The sequence below is a fragment of the Vombatus ursinus genome, unplaced genomic scaffold (assembly GCF_900497805.2).
Source record: "Vombatus ursinus unplaced genomic scaffold, bare-nosed wombat genome assembly UNPS02006234.1, whole genome shotgun sequence".
NCBI classification, from domain to species: Eukaryota; Metazoa; Chordata; class Mammalia; order Diprotodontia; family Vombatidae; genus Vombatus; species Vombatus ursinus.
The window spans coordinates 1-19885 of record NW_020946012.1 but is presented as its reverse complement, the minus strand read 5'-3'; the positions used below and the strand labels follow the sequence as shown (position 1 = coordinate 19885).

The 19885-nt window shown below is 37.7% G+C and overlaps 1 protein-coding gene across 1 annotated transcript in view; it reads left to right on the top strand.

Moving 5' to 3' along the window:
* The window catches only part of LOC114032977 (E3 ubiquitin-protein ligase ARIH2-like), a 33379-nt gene extending 14744 nt beyond the window's left edge, over positions 1–18635 (top strand). Inside the window, exons 3-5 of the mRNA XM_027848422.1 lie at positions 1251–1296; positions 15969–16036; positions 18563–18635. Of these exons, the coding sequence (XP_027704223.1) occupies positions 1251–1296; positions 15969–15988 (66 nt within the window). The 3' untranslated portion in view covers positions 15989–16036; positions 18563–18635. The remainder of the gene's footprint in view (positions 1–1250; positions 1297–15968; positions 16037–18562) is intronic.
* The last annotated feature ends 1250 nt before the right edge of the window (positions 18636–19885 follow it).

The following is a 19885-nucleotide window of genomic DNA, read 5'->3' as shown; positions in this document are numbered from 1 at the left end:
GAGCACAAAACTTTTTCAGATAGAGCCTTTTTGCCTAAATAAAAGTAAAGTTCTTCCTTATTACCCACCCCCCCCCCATGATTGAAAAAGTCATCAACCTGTTTCTCTAGAATGCCTCTTGTTGGAATTTGAGAAGGGGCTTGAAGTGGCTTTTTGGACTAGGGATTTCCCAAAGGGGATTGGAATGGTAATTAATGCATAAGTAAAATACTTTGATCTTTGGGAGATGATCCCCTTTATAGCTAAGGAAAGATGGATTTTTTTTATGATCTCATATTTCACTCTGAATAAATAACTTTGTGTTGAGTATTATGTTTTGTGCTGAGCTTAATAGTATAAGGTCACAGCTGTTGTCAGGACTGAGAAGAGATAGGATTCTTTGGAAATGTTAAATTCTTTTTCAATATCTTATCTATAGCATGTAGAAAATGAATGTGTGGTAGTAGATTCTTTAGCCATGATTCACAGCAAGTATGAATTCTATCACAACATCCTCCCATCCTTTCTCACACTAGGATTAGAATGGAAGAAGGGACAGAGTTGTGGTTAATTTGTTCCATTTTGTTTCTTTGTCCAAGGGTTGAGTGTGCTATACTTGACAAATAGCTTACTAATTCTATAAGACCTCTCCACTCACAAAACCTTCTTCATGTCTCACTTGCTATGGAGGGGCACCAGGGGCTCATTGCCCTTCACACCTTTCTGTCATCTTCCTATGATTCTGTCACCTTCATCTGTGTCTTAAACTTCACCTTTCCTTTTTCTATTCCACTCCCTTTCTAATCCTTCCACTTCCACTTCGAAACAATTCCCTTGCCTTCCCTAATTCTGAAGTTCTCTTCAATTTTGATCCATGCTCTTAGATCACACCAGGAGACATTATCTTTTCAGCCTTGTTCCCGCAGTTCAAATTCTTGTTCCTATTCATGGGATCATAATGTTAGAGCTGGAAGAGACCTTAGAGGCTATATAGTGCAACACCTTCATTTTACAGACAGGGAACTTAATTAGAATCTTTGGTTTAACTTTGTCTTCTAGCTCTTTGCTATAGACTCCAGCCCAACACAGCTTCCTTGTCAACCACAGTTCACCTCATAAGATGACCTCTAATTACTAATTAAGCCAAGAATTGCTGTTACATATCAATAACACAAAACATGGGATGAAAAAATGTAGACTTAAAAGAATTCAGGCAGTTGGCAAGTAAGAATTTTTAATAAAAATTGAAACTACAACCTGTATTTTTTCAGGCCATTGATGCTCACTGCCATCAGATGTTTCATCACTATGACATGGGTAAGTGTGGGAAGGGCTGGTGACAAGTTTGGTGGGCAGATACATTTTTTTTTTTAATCTATTTGCAAGGCTGTTATCAGCTTTTTTCCTGAAAAATATAAGACAGGTTGACTAAAACTAACTGTAGTAGGCTAATAGACATAATAGGAGCAATCTGTCTTACCATCTTTAAATATTCTTACTATTAAAACAAACTATATTCTTTGAGTTTTTTTTTTTTAAGTACATTAGTACATCATTTGTGAATAGTTGATAAAGATGCCTGTCATTCCAGTTGCCTTAGTATTACAACTAATAGCAACTGAAGTTGCCTTTCAGTTTTAAACTTTCCAGTAGATCCGTGAAAGGTTAAGCAAATAGAAGCATGTTCTCAACAGTATAGTGGCACATAGTAGGTGCTTAATAAGTGCTTGTTGACTGATTGGGTATGCGGGAAGAATAGCTAGGTGGTAAGCTTCAGGGACTGTGTCTTTTTCCATTGTTCTCTTTTAGCACCAAACACCAAATCTTGCATATATAAATGTTATAATCTCTTAAGTGAATAAAAGAAATGGATGAACTGGAAGATCCGACATGATTTGCTTTACGTTTTCTTCTGTTTTAATTGGGGAAAAAAAAAACAAAACCAAAACTTCTACCTCAGGCTACTTGAACCAGAAAATTTTACCCTTAAGCCTTAGGTGGAGTTAGGATCTTACAGTTTGAAAATCATTTGTTTGAGATATTGTAGTCTGCTTAGAAATGTAGAAATAGGCTCAGAAAAGCTAACTCAAGAAGTGCTACTTTGTGGAGGGGAAGAAAAAAATAAGTAAAAATTCTAGAGACAAGATAGCATAACAGGTCACACGAATTTATTGAGGTTATAAATCTGACCCTAGAATCCTGGGAGTGCTTCGTTGGAACTCTAGGAACAATAGAGCTACACCATTGCAGCAGTAGCTGAGATCCAGTGAACTTGACTGGAAAGAGAGAATTTCATTGTTTTCAAAGGAACAGATTACTCTTAACATTCAGCTTTCTAGTCTTACTATGATGTACCTGAAAGACATAACCATCAGGAGGAAAAACCATTGCAATGTCTGGCAAAGGTCTATCCTAATCAAGTCAGTCAGTCTTTACTAAGTGCCTACTGTGTTCCAAGGTACTGCTTCATGCAGAGATATAGTTATCTATATCTATATAGAGATATCTATATATCTGTATAAAAGATCTATCTGTGTTCTATCTATATCTGTAGTTAAGATATGTATCTTATCTAGCTATTTCTATAGCTAGATAAGATATATTTTGTATAGGGATGTCGAGATATATAGACACGTATATATCTCTGCAAAAAAGCAGTGCCTTGGAACATGTCACACACACGCACACATACCTTGAAGTAATAGTGCTATTAGGAAGCGTAGATATGCTAAGGTTCAGTAAAAGTGCTGTGAGAAAAAATTTTGAGAGGAAAAAGATGAGATGACTTTGCACCTGGTGGAAGTCAAGAAAGGTTTCATGGGCAAGATGGCCTTGAAGGAAGGAAGGGATTTTAACAGACAGATGAATGTAGGGACAGCATGAGCAAAGACTTGGTGGCAAAATGGGAGAAAAGAGGATAGGCAATACTGAGTTCACTTTGAATGGAACATAGAGTAGTGGGAAAGAAAGCTGGACGAGAGAGATTAGAGGCTTGCCCAGGGCCTTGAAATGACCATAGTTTAAACTTTATTTGCTAGTTACCTTGTTGTATTTGCTAAGTCAGAGAACCTAGCGTTTAACCTGTTTGCATAAGTTTATTCCATTGTAAAACATTTGTGTAGCTACAGCCTTAAATTTATTTTTTGTTTAGAAAATATTGATATGGGCATCCTGGATTTCATTAAAAACAAATTTCTGTTCTTCTGTTTCTGTGCAGCAGTGCATATTCAGTCTGTTACCTTATAGAATAGAGGTGTGATTATGTGACATGTCTAGCATATTTCAACACAACAAACAGGAAGGATTTGAAATCTTCCTTCACATACATATGCTTATAACAGCTGTTGTAATCGTCAGTGTATATTGTGATTATTTATTATGTTTTAGACTCTGTGCTAGGGTTGCTACTTTTCACCTGAGAAGAATTCACTTTAGCAAATATTAAGCAGTTGGCCATATGTAAAGTGCTGTGCAAGGACTTGGGGAACAGTATGATTTGAAATTCATGGTTCTGTAATTAGTTTGAATTGTAGATGATTGTAGTACATGTTTGGTTGTAGAATCTTTAAGGAGGGTGACTTTTCTTGGCTAATGTAGGTATAAAACAAGCTACCTTTTTACATTTGTCTGGTTAAGCCATGTACAGTAATGGAATGTATTTCGTGGTGCTTTTTCACATTTATTATTTGGACCCTAAAATGGGATATATTCAGTTATTGAATGGCCTCATTGATTCACTAAAAATTTAAAATTCCTGTCAGTGTAGCAGGTGTGAGTGTCTTCCGTGGTTATGAAGATATAGTTTGTGATTCCAACAAACTTTTTGGGAAAATACAGCCTTTTTGCATTGCTTTCATATTGCAGTTGTAAATTATGCACACCAAGTAGCTTTAAGTTTGAAGCCCTCTCACTTAGGGCACCCTAAAGGGCTTAAAAGAAATGGTTGAAGATGATAGCCTTCACTCTGCTCTTGAATGAAAGTCATAACCTGTCCAGAGGTTTCATGGCTTTCAGAGTCACTACTTAATTTTGGATTCACTCAGGGAAGAATGCTTTGAATATTATGCTCTAGCCAGGTCCAGGATGAGCCCAGCCCAGAAACACCTTTAATCCTGTAATGGCCCAACATACATTTTCTGAGCTATTCCACGTAAGGTAGAATGCTAGGCACTGTTGGGGAGATGGAGGAAGTATAAGACAAAGCCCTTGACGTAAGGAATCTAGTAGGGGAGACAGAGCACATAGAAGAAGTGCAACAACAGTGTAAGACTAGCATATCAGATATAGCATGTCTGATGATGAAGAAGGACGCAAAATGAGGTTAGGACTGGACATACTGATTTGGGAAGGAGCTACGTAGGGATTTTATGTGTATGTGTGGGGGAGTAAGGTATGGGGAGATGTTGCACATTGAACCTGATGAATAAAATACACAGCCAAACTATCTGATTCAGTCATATAAAGATTGCTCCTTTACATGCAGTGATTTCATCTTTATAATTACTGGTATTTGCCTGACACTTTTATCCTAAGAACATAAAAGTTTTAAATATATCCACTGCCAGGTTTTACCCCTCACGGGAAAAAAAAAATTAATACAGAGAGAACTATCTTGTGTGAAGTCACGAAGCATGTTGAAATAGAGCCAGAAATAGAACTCTATGCTTTTGATTCGCTGCTTCTGTCACTAAGGCTTTAAATTGGTAGACAGAGATGATTCTTTATAACAGACTACAGACAAATAAAGTTGGAGAATTTTTTTTTTCCTACAGGCCAGAGAAGGCATTGTCATGCTCACTCAAGAGAGAGCTCGAATTATGTGAGCCCAGAAATACAGCACTTTGGCCTTCCTGATTGTAGTTGTTAGTGCTCACATTCTCTCTTTAAGTTATATTCTATTGCTTTGTGTACATATTTTGTAGTTATTTTTCCCCTTGTATAGATTATGTCCCAGTTAGAACGTAAGCTCTTCCAGGCTCTTTGTCTTTGTGTTCCTGGCAAGATCTTTACATATGATAGGCCTTTAAATGCTAGTTGAACCACATTAATGATTTAAGAACAGGGGCAGCTAGTTGGTGCAATGGATAGAGCACTGGGCCTGGAATCAGGAGGACCTGAGTTCAAATCAGGTCAGTGACACTTGACACTTACTAGCTTTGTGACCCTGGGCAAGTCACTTAACCCCATTGCCTAGCCAAAAAAAAAAAAAAAAAAAAAAAATTTAAGAATATTCATTTTCTAGACTTATGAGATTCTTAAGAATCTTTGTGTCTGTTTACTGTAGTAGAAAAATTTGGTGTTGATAAATCAAAATAATTTAAAAAAAACCAAAAAGTTGGCTTTTAAATCCCACTGTTCCTGACTGCTGAACTTTGTGTAGGGGTTATGTCTTAATCATTTGCGAATACCCAAGGAGGATGTTGAAATCAATTTCTATTTGCTCAGGAGTTTGGTGCTTGGCAGGACAGTATATTGGCAAATGATTAGAAAAGAAGTAAACCAGGTTCAAGACAGAGGGCTAATTTTATACACTGGGAAGAGAGAGAATTGTGGAGTCAGATACCCATACATGCCATCTCTTGCATGAGAGCTGGCTTTTTGAGTGTCAGAATTCCTGGTGGTTGTCATAAACTCTGAATATGTGTGTACTTCCTGAGCATTTCTAGAAGTAGAAGTAAAAAACCCATACAAATAAGTATTTTTTTATATTTGCAGAATTATTATGAAGTACTTTGAGGCATATTGCTATATTAAAAGTTTCTTTAAGGATTTGAAATGTTATTTGATCAAGCATCAGTTTTATGTGTCTGAACAACTGATCACTAGAAGTGCGTTTTCCTAGCTTTGACCTTTATAAACTTCATTGTTGAGATTTCAAGATAAATGTCACTGTTCTTATGAAAAACTTTGCAGAATGCAGAATCAGGCAAAAGTTCCCGTTCATTCTGCTTTAAGATTCTTCTTATTTAAAGAGGAATTTACTATCCTTGGACTATGGGTATGTTGAGATTTTTAGGTAATGTGATGATTGAAATTGAGTTGCTTTTCAAAGATTCCAATGGCATAAATGCTGTCTTTTCCTAGGAAAACAGGAATCAAGTCCTGCCTAATTTTCCCTTAAGTATGTTGCTAAACTAGGTATTGCCACAAGATTCTCATTGAGACCTTCCTTACTTCCTTTACCTGCCCTGCCTTACCACCCTTTTCTGTGAGCTGTAGTACTCCAGGATTTGACCTGTAAGAGGAAAAAAAAGTGTATATTTGACTTCTTAGGAATAATTCAATACTGCATGCTTTTGCTATGAGCTTCAAGTCTAACCAATGTCACTTTTATATCCTCAGAGTTATGTTAAGGTTTAGAGGTTTAGCGGTGCTGGAACCCCAACATCATGACACGCGAGTCCTGCCCTAATGAATTCGACCCAAGTCTTCTTTCAGTCAAAGACAAGGTTTACTGGAACATTGATTGGGGGGGGTGGGGATTTAAAGAATCCACCATATTGGCCAGACTCTTAAGGAGTCTAAACATTTGTATCACTAATGCAAGCTAGCCAGATCTTAAGAATCTGAGCATCTTAATGGAGGCCATATGGACCTTATATACAGAAAGACTGTGGAAGGGATCTAGGAGTGGTCAAGTAGTCTAAGGTGACTGGAGGAGGGAGTCTGAGGAGGATCTGGATGGGGGTGGCCAGTAAGCTGGGGTGACTGTGAGGTAACCATGTCAGGGACCTGGACCATGGGGCCAAGGGAGAATGGAGCCTTTGTAGGAATAAGGGTGGGAAGTGGCCAGGAGCAATTGGGGTGGGGGGATAACAGAACAGAATTGGGAGATTCGGCATAGCCACAACGAAAGGCCAGTTAAATGAATTACAGCCTCAGGCAAATGGGAAAGTCCAGGGATTTTCCTTTTTGGGGTCCAGATCCCATCCCCATCAGTTATACACTTCCAACTTGAATTTCAGCCTTCTGATTTTAAATGACTTTATTTATTTCAAATCCAGGCATTATATTTGTGAATAGTGTGGGTTGTAAATAATGTTTTGTTTAGTTGGAGATACATTAGCTCTGGAGCCAAAATAAACCTTATCAGTCTTAATAGTAGCAGTTTTATAATGGGCCAGGTGTTAGTGTTCAGCATATTTTAGGATATATTTTCTGGAGTGCAAAAATCAGTACAAAGATCTTCTCTCAGACTTGAATATTAAGTAGATATGATGAGGTTCAGGACACTACCCCAAACTGTTGGGGTGCAAGGTTGTCTGAAAAGAATTCACTCAGGCAGTTTCCAAATCAAATAAAGGTATTTATTGAGGGTAACACACACACCAAGCAGTTTAAGGGATGACCCCAGCTTAAGACAGCTCCCTGGGGAGAGGGGTGGGGTACAAGACACCTGATTAAGGAAGACAGTCCTAGTCAGGAGACGCCAAGGATTTTTATAATGGAAAACCCACAGTGCTCAGGGAGATGAGGTAATCAAGTAAACCGTTTCAGAGTTTCACTTATTATCTGGGCAGTTGTTCAGCCAGGGGTAATGGGGCCCTGTTAGTTTTGGTATTTCTTTGACTAGCCTACTTGAATCACATTGTTTCCTAAAGTGGCTTTAAGTGGTACTTGAGATAATAGGCTTCTCTTGGATCACTTTTATTTGAATCTCATCAGATGCACCTGAAGATTAAAATTTTTGAGGCTTTGTTTTTTGGGTGATCTTAATGCAAGTCTTAACAACCCAGAAACCCTGGAAATTGGAAAAGACTTTAAGTGTCATCTAGTGCCATCTAGTCTAACCTGAACCAGAAATGTGAGTCCCTTCTGAAATGTTCTTGATAAGTGGTCAGCAAAGTCCTTTAGTGATATTGACTTCACTACCTTCCTGAAGCAACATATTCCATTTCTGGACAGCTCCAATTATTTGGAGAGGTTTACCTTACATTGAACCAAAATCTGCCTCTCTGTGACTCTCATTTCTTGGTCCTTTTCTGCTCTCCGAGGCCAAGGAGAGAAAAATCTAATTTCTCTTTAATGAAAATCCTTCAGATATGAAAACAAATATGTTAACTCTGTTGTTTGTTTCTCTGATTAAAAATCTCCAGCTCTTCAAGCAGTCCTCAGATGGCAAGACTTTAAATTCCCTTGCCATCCTGGTTATGCTCCTGAACATGTTTCAGCTTGTCAATCTCCACCATAAAGTGTGATGCCCATGATACAGCACAGTACTCCAGATATGATCTGACTAGGGCAGAGAACAATAGGATTGTCATCTCATTTATTCTTAGCACTATAGTTTTGTTAATTCATCCTAAGATTTCATTAGTTGTCACATCACATTGTTCAATCATATGAGTCTGCTTAAACACCTTTCTCCATAAAAATTAAATTCTTTTTTAAAATAAAATGTTATTGATTTTTTTTTACATTAACTAAATTTCCCTTTTATCTCTCTCCCCTCCCCAAAAGCTACCCCATATAACAAAGAACATTTTCTGTAAAGAAAAGGAGGACAAAGAAAAAAAATGAGCAAACCTAATCAATCCACTAGGAAAAAAAATCTGATAATACATGCAGTGTTTCATAACTGTGGGACACGCAACTCTGCAAAGGAATCTGGAGACATTTCTTCTCATATAACTTCTCTGGGGCCAAACTTTCTTTTTAATTTTGCAACATTCATTGTTTTGTGGTGATTCATGTACCAGAATTTGTTTAGCTATCATCATTATTATTATTAGTTATACAGTCAATTATTATTATTAGCTATTATCCAAACAATGAGCTTCTACTTTCTGGTTCTTTGCTACTGCAAAAAGTGCTACTGTAAACATATTGGTGGGTGTGTGTGGGGGTGTATATATACATATGGACTTTCTTTTTATTAAAAACTTCCTTTTACCATAAGCCTAGTTGTATATTCTCTGGATTAAAGAGTATGGCCGTTTTAGTCACTTTATTTGTGTAATTCAAAATGGTTTTTCGTGATGGTTTTACTGAATCACAGTTCTACTAACATTGCGCTAATGTTCTTACCTTCTCACAGACTCCTCCAACATTGATTATTCCCATCATTTGTCATCTTCACCAATTTGTTTAGTGTGAAGTGAAATCTGAGTGTTTTGATTTGCATCTTATCAATGGCTTGGAGCATTCTTTCATATAATTGTTAATAGTTTACAACTAGGTGGCTCAGTGGGTAGAGTATTCATCAGGAGTCAGGAAGACTTATTTTCAAGTTCAAATGTGACCTCAGACACTTACTAGCTGGGTGACCCTGGGCAAGTCATTTAACCCTGTTTGCCTTAGTTTCCTCATCTGTAAAATGATCTGGAGAAGAAAATGGCAAACCACTCCAGTATCTGTGCCAAGAAAACTCAAACTAGAGTCACACAGAGTTGAACATGACTGGAACAACTGAACTACAAATTCTTTTTTTTAGTTAGGGGCAAACAGAATTATTCATATCGTTTGATTACTTCTCTATTGGAAAATAGCAAACCCTTATCATAGAAATTTGATACAAAAATTTTTTTTATTCAACTTCTACATTTTGTGGCCTAGATGTATTTTATGTTTTTAGAAGCTTTTCAGTTTCATGTAGTCAAAGTAACCTATTTAATAATTTGTAATTGCATTCATTCCTGCTTTATTTAAGAATATATCTACCCCCAGCTGTGAAAGGCTTATATATGATCTGTTTCTCTTCTAATTTTTAATGAGATGGAGCTTAAATATTCAGGATACATACTCATTTTGAATTTATTGTGGAGTATGGTACAAGTTGTTGGTATAAGCTTAATTTCTGCTGGACTGCTTTCTAGTTTTCCCAAAGTTCTTTATCAAATAGGTAATTCTTTCCTATGTAATTTATGTTTTCTTCTGGTTTATCAAATTCTGGTTTATTGAGTTCCATCATTTCTGGTTCTCCCTTGTCTAATCTGTTCCATTGAGCTACTTCTCTATTTTTTAAGCAATACCAAATGGTTTTGATGACTGCTGAGTTATAAATAGTTTGAGACCCGAAAGTGCTATTACTCCTTCATCTCTAGTTTTCTAACTTATCATTATTTCTCTTGATAGTCTAGGACCTGGGAACTGTTCCTACAGGTTCCCAAAGTGGGCAGTACCACCCCCTAGGGGACGTTGGAATGATTCAGGGGGGCCCTTGTAGCTTTGGATGCAATTGGGGAGCATTGAATAAGAATAAGGAGACCATGGAAGCACAAAGAAGGAAGAAAATTTTGAAAAACCATTTGCACGTTTCATCTGTTGTGTAATAGAGTTAAAGTCATAGTGATTACATTATTTTCTAAATAACACACAAAATGCAAGTTATAACTGATCAGTGGTCAAATCCGCTGACAGGTCTTAACAAGCAAGTGTTGGCAGGCAAGCCTGTCATGTGTAGTAGGGAAGGCCAACATGAATCAACAAGAATATGTGTGTGTAATGACTTGTTTACAATATGATACTATACAGTTACATGGTATGATATTGTGTCATCAAAATTTCAATGCAGGAAAAAACCATAAATTTACAATAAATTATTAAATTGAAGATGTATCATTTTAAAAAATATATTTTATATATTTTTTTGAAATGATGCAAATTTTTAAAAAAAAATTGTTAAAGGGTTAAAGAAAGTAGATTTCTGGGGCAGAGGGAGGTGCTAAGTAATTTTTTTTTTTTTAAAGGGGATGGTAGGCCAAATAAGTTTAGGAACCTCTGATCTTTGCCTTTCATTCCTCCAAATGAATTTCATCAAGTGCTATAAAGTATCCCTGTAAATAGTTTGATTGGTATAACATTAAAACTATAAATAGATGAACTGATTTCTAACCATGCATCTTGTGTAGTTGATTTTTTTTTAACCGAAATTTTGTTTCTTATTAGGTTCTTTTGAATGTTCTAGCCTGTTGAGATCTTTTTGGAACTTAATTCTGTGTTAGCTCTCTAACTTAATGCTGAATCATCTCTGAGTATGTAACGTGCCATCTATGTCTTCATTCAAGTCATTGATAAAGATGTTGATTATAGCCTAAGTGAGGGCAGAGTTGTCGTGACACCCTGAAGACCTCCCTTTGGGCTAACATTGATCAGCTGTCAGGTCTAGTCCCTCCACAAGTTCTGGGTCCATCTGTGTCTCCTGAGGTTCAGATTGAACATCACAGATTTAGAGCTTAGAGGCCATACATTCCAGCCCCCTCACTTTCCCAGTTACGACAATGAGGCCCAGGTCCTCTGATCTCAAATTCAGCACTTTTCATCACCGCAGCTGTGCTATCCTATGTGTTATTATGTCTTAAAAGGCTGCTCGATGCCTCACTGAAACACAAGTGTACCTTGGATTTGGTATTTTCCTGACTTGCCCGCTTATGTCTGACATTGCCCTCCTTTAGATGAAATTCTTGGAATTCATCCCTCCTTGTCTCTGCTTAGAAACCTTAGCTGTCTTTAAAGCTCAGGTCAGTTTCTACTTTATGGAAACCCATAACTGATTTCCTTACTAGTAATATTCTTTGCCTTATCAAAATACCTTTTAATTTTTATCTATATATGTAAGTCTAGAATCTCGTTAGAATGTTAACTCATTGAGGGTAGGGACTTTGGAGCCATTCCCATGTGATATATTCATGACAGTATCAGTTCTGTTTTCCCCTCCGTCATCTTCATCTATATACTTAACTACCATGATTTTTTCCAAAGTTCTGAATTTCCATACAGGGAGAAGAATAGATTTTCTTGTTGGACAGTACCATTCCATTGTTTTTGTTTTTGTTTTCAAACCCAATTTGCTCATTTTTAAACACATATATCCTTCCATTGTCCTGTTTTGGTAGGTTTTAAAAAATATTTTATTGATGCCTTTTGTTTTTTACATCACAGTTATTTCCCATTGTAATTGTTTTCCACCACCTAGCCCGGGGGTTCTTAAACTTTTTTATGTCCTGATCCTTTTGGCAATCTAGTGAAATCTGTGGGTCCCTTCCTGAATGTTTTTAAATGCATGAAATAAAATACATAGGATTACAAAGAAGCTAATTATATTGAAATACAGTTATTGATATACATGTGTGTATGTGTATTATGTATATATTTCATGGATATAAGATTAAGAACCCTTAGCCCTGCCCCTGTGAAAGCCCCCCAGTAACAAAGAAAAAGAGTTTAGCAAAAATGACCAGGGAGTGAGTCCCACACCTTTGTACCAAGAAACATGTAAGGAGGAGTCCAGACATTGTATCCTGTTCAGATTTGATATTGGAGTGAAATAGGACACTTCTTGGGCCTTTCTCCTCTTGGCTGTGCTTCTGACTCATCTGACTTTGCCACCGTCATTCAGCTATTTTCTTACTCTGGATCTTCCTTCACTTCCTTGTGGCCTTTCACCCTATAGCATCCCTCCACCATGCCAACCCTACCATGCCCCTTCAAAGGTAATTTCTCCTCCCCCCTCCTTCAGCTCCCTTTTATGTCTTATCTTCCTCCATTAGAATATAAACTTCTCGAGGACAGAGACTGTCTATCTTTTTGCTTCTATCTCTATTCTCAGCAATTAGAACCATGCCTGGCACCTAGTAAGTTCTTAAGACTGCTCGTTGCCTTGCATGCCTGCCATTGAACATTTAACAAATGAAGATTTACCTAGCTCTAACATAGAAAGGATATGCAACAAAGATGCAGAAAGACATGAGCCTCCCTTGTTTCCATATGAGATATGTTTGGTCAGCAGGGCAGAGTGTAGTGACTCTCTGTGTCTTCAGACACCCACCATGTCTTAGGGGTGCCACCCTGTAGAGTTCAAAGCTTTAAGTAACCAGGAAGTTGTCTCAATACAGCCAGAGGTCCCCCAAAAGGCTATGTCAGGTTGGAATCAGTCAAGTCCTGGCTTTGTCTCCTTTCCTTAAGACATGTTGGGGAGGGAGGAGACCCTCTCAGATGCCGGTCCTAGCAGCACTAAGAGAAAAATGTATTTTATCATCTCTTCTGTGGGACTAAAATTAGTTACTACAGCTTATCTTAGTGTCATTTTTCTTTGCATTATTGTCATTATGTACATCGTTCTGCTAGGTCTGGTCTCTTTAATGTGTTTTGTTCATACAAGTCTTCCCATATTTCTCTGAATTCCTTTTATTTGTCATTTCTTAGTGTACAGTGAGATTCCATATTACATTCTCATACCACAGTTTCTTAAACCATTTCCAAAGGTACCTCTCCCTTTCTCCCCTCTCCTTCAAATTTTTACTACTACAAAAAAATGTTACTTTGGCATTTAGTTAAATGTGAGACCTATTTGTCGTTAACTTTTTGGGGTTATGTGTCTAGGAGTGGGACTTCTGGGTCAAAAAGTAAGAGCAGTCATACATACATACATACATTAAGGGGAGATATACTTGTAAATGTAAATGTATGGATTCAGGGGTACAGGGGTACAGGACCTGTGTTTAAATCCTCATTCTGCTATCATGTTTTCTGTGTGTTAAAAACTGACTTTATAACAATTTAAAGCTTTTAAAGTACTTTTCTCACAAGCTGTATCAACTCTGCAAGTACTTGTGAAAAGTTTGTCTTCTATTTTCACATCTATTGCTTATTTGTAAATGAATTGTATTTTAAATTTCAAAAACAAAGCACCCAGATTCCTAATTAGTGTCCTTTTTAAAGATTTTATTTTTTTTCCAATTACATGTAAAAAAGTTTTTACAAATTTAACAAGAAAAATTTTTTTAACATTCATTTTTTTAAATTTTGAGCTCTAAATTCCCTCCCTCCTCCCCTCTCACTGAGAAGGCAAGCAGTTTGATAAAGGTTGTACATGTACAGTCATGTAAAACATTTACATATTAGTCATGTTGTAAAAGAAAACACAGCCCCCCTGCAAAAGAAGAATGGTAAAAAAGCATGCTTTGATCTGCATTCAGATTCCATCAGTTCTTTCTCTGAAAGTGGATACCATTTTTTTTTTTATCATAAGTCCTTTGGAATTGTCTTGGATCATTGTATTGCTGAGAATAGCTAAGTCATTCCCAGTTGATCATCGTGCAGTGTTGCTGTTACTGTATGCAGTGTTTTCCTGGTTCTACTCACTTCACTTTACATCAGTTAAATAAGTCTTCCTGGGTTTTTCTGAAGACATCTGAGCAATCTCTTTATAAGGTGTGTGAAATGTGAGATGTAAACAAGCAACAACTGAGACAGGACTTGAAGAAGAATTGGGGAGACTTTAAATATCAAGGGCCAGAGCTCTTCATTGACCTTGTCATTTATTATGCTGCATCATTTAAGTTTCTTAAATTGAAGGTTCCTTAGAGTTCTTGTAACTATGTTATTATACTTCTGAAATGTACAGTCCGAGAAAACAAATGATTTTGGCTAAATCATACTGCCTTCTTGTGAAGGTTAGTTTCCTGATCTGTAAAATGGACTGGAGGTTCTTTGAAGTCCCAAACTCTAAGGTCCTGTGAGTGAGTCTATGATTGTATAAAAATCAGCCATCTTATTATCTTTGTGTAAGTCAAATTATGTGATCTTCAATGTGTAAATATCACATCAAAAGTTATCCATCCTGAAACATCCAATATATCTTATGATTGGAGATGACCAAATAAATTATCGTATATTAATATAATGGAATATAAAAATATTAAGGGAGGTAGGGACTGTGGACCTGTGATTTCACTGAAAAAAGGAACTACCAGATGAAGAAACTCCTTCAGTGCAAGTTGGCACCTTCTCTGAAATTTAAGCCTTTTAGAGAGTTGTCTTGACCTGCCCAATGTCATTCAGCAGGTGTAACTGGATGGCTTCAAGGTCAGTTCTCCGTTATGACATCCTTTTTCAAAAAAAATCTAGGCAGTTCAGTGGATGGAGTGCTGGGCATGGAGTCAGCAAGACCTGAGTTCAAGTTCAGCCTCAGATATTTACTGGCTGTGTGGCCCTGGGCAAGTCACTTAACTTCCCTCTGTCTGATATTCTGTATCTGTAAAATGGAGATAATAATTGCACTACATGCCACAGGAGTTGTGGGGATGAAATGAGATAATCTTTGTTAAACATTTTGCGAACCTTAAAGTGCTAATTAAATGTTAGCTGTTTAAAAAATAACAAAAAATACATATAAATGCAAGGAAATAGACATATGAAGTAATGCAAAGCAAGATCAGCAAAACTAAAATGATAAATACATTGAGTCCATATGTATGTATGTGTATGTACTTACATATGTGTATGTATGTTTAAACAAAGGTAACAGGAATCCATGATTGTGGAGATGGGTACAAAGTAAGCACAACTTTTTTGTTTAGTTATTTCATCTGGTTAAGACATTGAAGATTTTATGTAAGATTTTCCCCACCTTATTTTTGTATGTTTATTTTTCTTTTTTGGTTACTGTTTATAATAAAAAAACGTTTAAAGTTACCCAAAGTGATGGTTGGGTTTCCTAAGAGAGATTCCTTCAGACTTTATAGACTATTAGTTAAAAGGTCATCTCATCAGATTGCACAATTTTATAGAACAAGGAGGGCCAGAGAAGGAGAGTGACCAAGATAAGGAGTATACTTTGTGTGCAGTAGGCTTTTAAGAAGAAGTTGCTTAATTTAGTTGAAGATAAGAATCTGGGTCTTGATACTTTGCTGCTTGACCACACCCTCTCTTCTTCCTGTGGTGCTGACCAAGCTGTGACAGTCATTAACATTGTCCACATTGCATATGTGATTTCTGAGTTCAAGAAGTTAATTTATATGCATCTAGGAGTATTCAGTACTCTCAGAAAGATGTAGGGGCAGCTAGGTGGTACAGTGGATGGAGCACCAGCCCTGGAGTCAGGAGGACCTGAGTTCAAATCCGGCCTCAGACCAAACACTTGACACACTTACTAGCGTGTGACCCTGGGCAAGTCACTTAACCCCAACTGCCTAAAAAAAAATAAAATAAAAAAAAAAATCTAAGAAAGATGTAGCCCTGGTATGATTACTTTTCTTCTTTCTTTCTAGGTGTCTCATTCAGTGGCTAAACTTGTATTAGTTAATTTCCACTGGCAAGTCTCAGAGATACTGGAAAGGTAAGTGTTTGGGTGAAGGAATGAATGAAAAATGTAAGTTTGTTTTTTACAATTATAAAACAAAGCTATCACCAACAACTACATTCTCCTTTAGTACCTAGAAAATTATTCTTGGAAGTGTTTCTTTTTAAATGGCAGGATCTGAAATTGTTGTTGGAAGTGCCATTTTACTTTTCATCTGTGCCACCCAAAGAGCAGAGTCCATTTATTCTGTGGCTGGCAAGAATGTTCGGCCTGTTTTATTAGAAAGTGACCAGAACATCCATGTGGGATCCAGGGGTAGCAGATGAGTGCAGTAATCTCAAATGAAACTTCAATGTTTCTCTCTAGAATTGCTACCCAGAAGATCTGTTCGATTACATTTAAAATGATTGTGACTTTGTCCCTAGTCTTTGGCACCACTAATATCTACCCGCTTGATACTTTAAACATGGAACCTGTCTTGTCACAAATGATGATATTCCAAACTGATTATTTCCTTCAGTCACCAGTAAAGGTACTTATCGAAATAGAAGTTGTGATTCTGTAATGTGCTTCTTATGCAGTGTTTCTTTTGACCACAACGTTCATTCAAGGATGTATACTATTATTATCCCTCTAGACTGGTTTAATATTACCCTTCAAGTCTAAAAGCTCAAGTGACATATATTCTATTTACAGGGTCCTTGGTTCTGTCAAGCCTATTCCCTTCAGAATCCAATATAAAGCCCTTTGTGTGACATTTCAAGTTCTTTATAATCTGGCCCTTTCCAGGCTTCTCACTCTTGATTCTATACCCCCTCTACTTTGCAGCAATGCCAGCCATTTGCTGTTGCTTGGACATCATGCTCCATCTCCTGACTCCATTCCTTTTCACAGACTGTTTCCTGTATTTGGAATGCTCTCCCTCTCACCTCTGCCTTTTGGTTTTTTTTAGTTTCCTTCAGGACTCAGCTTAGATCTCACCATCTGTAAGAATACTTCCTCTCTCAGTCCCTGTGTCTCCACCTCCATGCCCTACTGCTAGCTGCCCTCTGTAGGGGATGGCCTCTCTTCTACACTGTATATATCTTGTATGAAAAGAGCTGTTTGCTTGTGGTCTCCTTCATTAGACTGTGGACTCTTTAGGGGCATGTTTTTGCCTTTCTTTATATCCTCATCACTTAGCATAGTGTCTGATATGTAGTAAGCCCTTAATAAATGCTTGTTAACTGACTGGCTGCTTACCTCTTTGTAGAATGCTAGGTGTAGTAGCCTCCCTTGGAGGCTTTTCAAATGAAGACACTTTGAATCATAGAATTTAAAGTTGGAAGGAACCTTAGAGGATAGTCAGTCAGTAAAATATCTTTGGTAACTGGCCTTCTGGTCACTACTTAAGCACCTGTGATGAAGAGAAATGTTATTGCAAAAGAAAGAACACTAAATTTGGGATCAGAGAACCTGGAGTCAAATCCCTCATCTACTCCTTTGTACCTCTATCACTAGCCTTTGTGGGCCTCGTTATTTTTATCCATAAAATGAAAAAGGGGCTGGACCAGATGCCCTTACGTTCCTTCTCTCCCTAAATCAGGGATGCTTTCATCTCTTGGGATAGCATCTTCTACTGTTGGACAGTTCCACTTACATTGGCTAGGAATTTCTTCCCCATGTTTAGACAGAATCTGCCCCCTCATTTGTTCTTGTCTGGCCTTCCACAACACACAAAAGAATTTGTTTTTTAATCTATTTGACAGCCTTACAAATATTCGAACCCAACTCTCTTGTTTTTTCTTTGTCTTTTCCCTGCAAAAAAATACTATTTCTTCCTACCTTGTCTTCTGGCATTGATTTGAGTCAGTTACTACCCTCTGCCCAGGCTCTACTATAACCATCATTCCCAGTCCCCTCTTGCACATACTCTGAGTAGCCAATGTCCAAAGTACAGTGTCTAAAACTTCACAGGGTATTCTAGATGTATGTACCACTGAGTTTGCCATTTCCTGTGATCAGGACACCATTCTAATGTATATTGATACCACATTAACTTTTTTTAGCAGACACATCATATTGACCTTATGCGATGAGTTACTCAAAACGTAAATAAAACCAGTAACTCTGTGGGAATGGTTTCAGTTTTCTATTTGAAAGAGGGCATCTTCACCTAAATAAGTTACAGAAATGATATGTGTTAGGAATGATTCTACCTCTACTTGGATTCATAATATTTAATATAGAGACTCTAACTTTCTATGGGGGTTTTATCTCAGAATGCTTAAAGTCCTTCACAAACAGTATCTCATTACAGGTTAGTGTATAGGGAAGCAAAGCTTGTTACACCAATTGAAAGCACAGTAGATTAGGAACGGAAGGAAAATTTGCTCTTTCCTAGGAGTAGTTTAGAAACCAAAAGCAAAAACATATTAGTCACTTCTCTGTAGTCCCCGTACAGTTTATTTAGGTTTTTTGGCCCACCATTCCTTTATTTAAAGAGAAAGATACTTGGTTATGTTTGGGTTCCTATTTCTTTTTCCTAAAGGGTTAAAAAAAATCCCATCTTTTGTCTTTTAGACACAAGTCCAATTCTGCTCAGCTGTTAGTTGAGGCCCGAGTTCAGCCCAGTCCATCGAAACATGTGAGTACAGACAGTTCTCGCTTTTCGTAAGTGGACCGTTCCGCAGACCTCTACGTAAAGCGATTTTTATGTAATGCGAACTTACCTAAGGACATGGGGAAGGGAGGGAAGGAAGCAGGAAGAGGGCTGCATGCCTATGGGGGTGAGGAGGCTGGCACACAGTTGAAGGACATGTGGGGATTGGGACGGAGAAGCAAGAACGGGAGGAGGAACACAGTTGGCACTAGGGCCAGCCATGGGGGGGCCTTTCCAGAATCAAAAGGAAGAATATGTGGAGGTGGGAAAGACATATGGTGGCTAGACACATACACAGACAGGAGAAGACTGGTGGTACTCAGGGGACAGACACATGATACTCAAGTGCAGACAGATGGAAGACAGACATTCAGGGGCTGGACACAGGTGGGTGGGCAGAGCGGGGCAGAGGTCTCCTCTCTCAGCACTGGATGTCTTATGCCACGCCCCCAATCTGGTGGTGGTGGTATTCTCTCTTGCATGTCTGATCTGCTTTCACTTGGAGGGGTTTTTATTTAAGTTTTTTTTTTTTTGTTGTTGTTGTTTGTTTGTTTGTTTTGGGTGGTTTTTGTGTTTTGTTTTTTTTTTGTTTGTTTGTTTTGTGGAGGGAGTGGAGGGGGTGGAAGTCTGTGGAGCTCCAAGCAGAGGGACAGAAGGCTAGGAGTAGGGGAGAGAGAGAGAAAGCACAGTACTGTACAGTAAAGTTAACATAGGTCTTTTTTTTGGAATGCGGATTTCTTTCAGAATTCTTTACATGAAGTTGAATTTGCATAATGTGAATTTATGTAAAACGAGAACTGTCTGTATCTCCTTCCTTCAGGACCACAGCTCTTCCTCCTACATTAATATTGCTGTTTGGAGACTCTCCTAATATCATTAATGTAATTAGGGCTTTGTTTAGAGTGAGACATGCCAAAGATGTTTCCTGTTTCAAATGCAGGTCTTAATCTTTCATTACAAAAATATTTTTCACACTAGTGGGGAATAAACTACTGCCATTCTTTGAGAAATGTTTATCTTCTTCCGTCACTTTCATTCTTTATGTACATGCACCCTGTCCTTCAGCCAAATCAGATCACTTGCTGTTACCTGGGCTTGCCTTGTACTCTCCCATCCCTGTGTCTTTGCTCATGTTGTCCCCTCTAGCTAGATTGCTTCATTCCTTCTATTTCTGCTCCAATCCATCATACCCATATCAGAGGCAACAAAACCTTCCCTGATTCTTTCCCTTCTCCCAGCCAGTA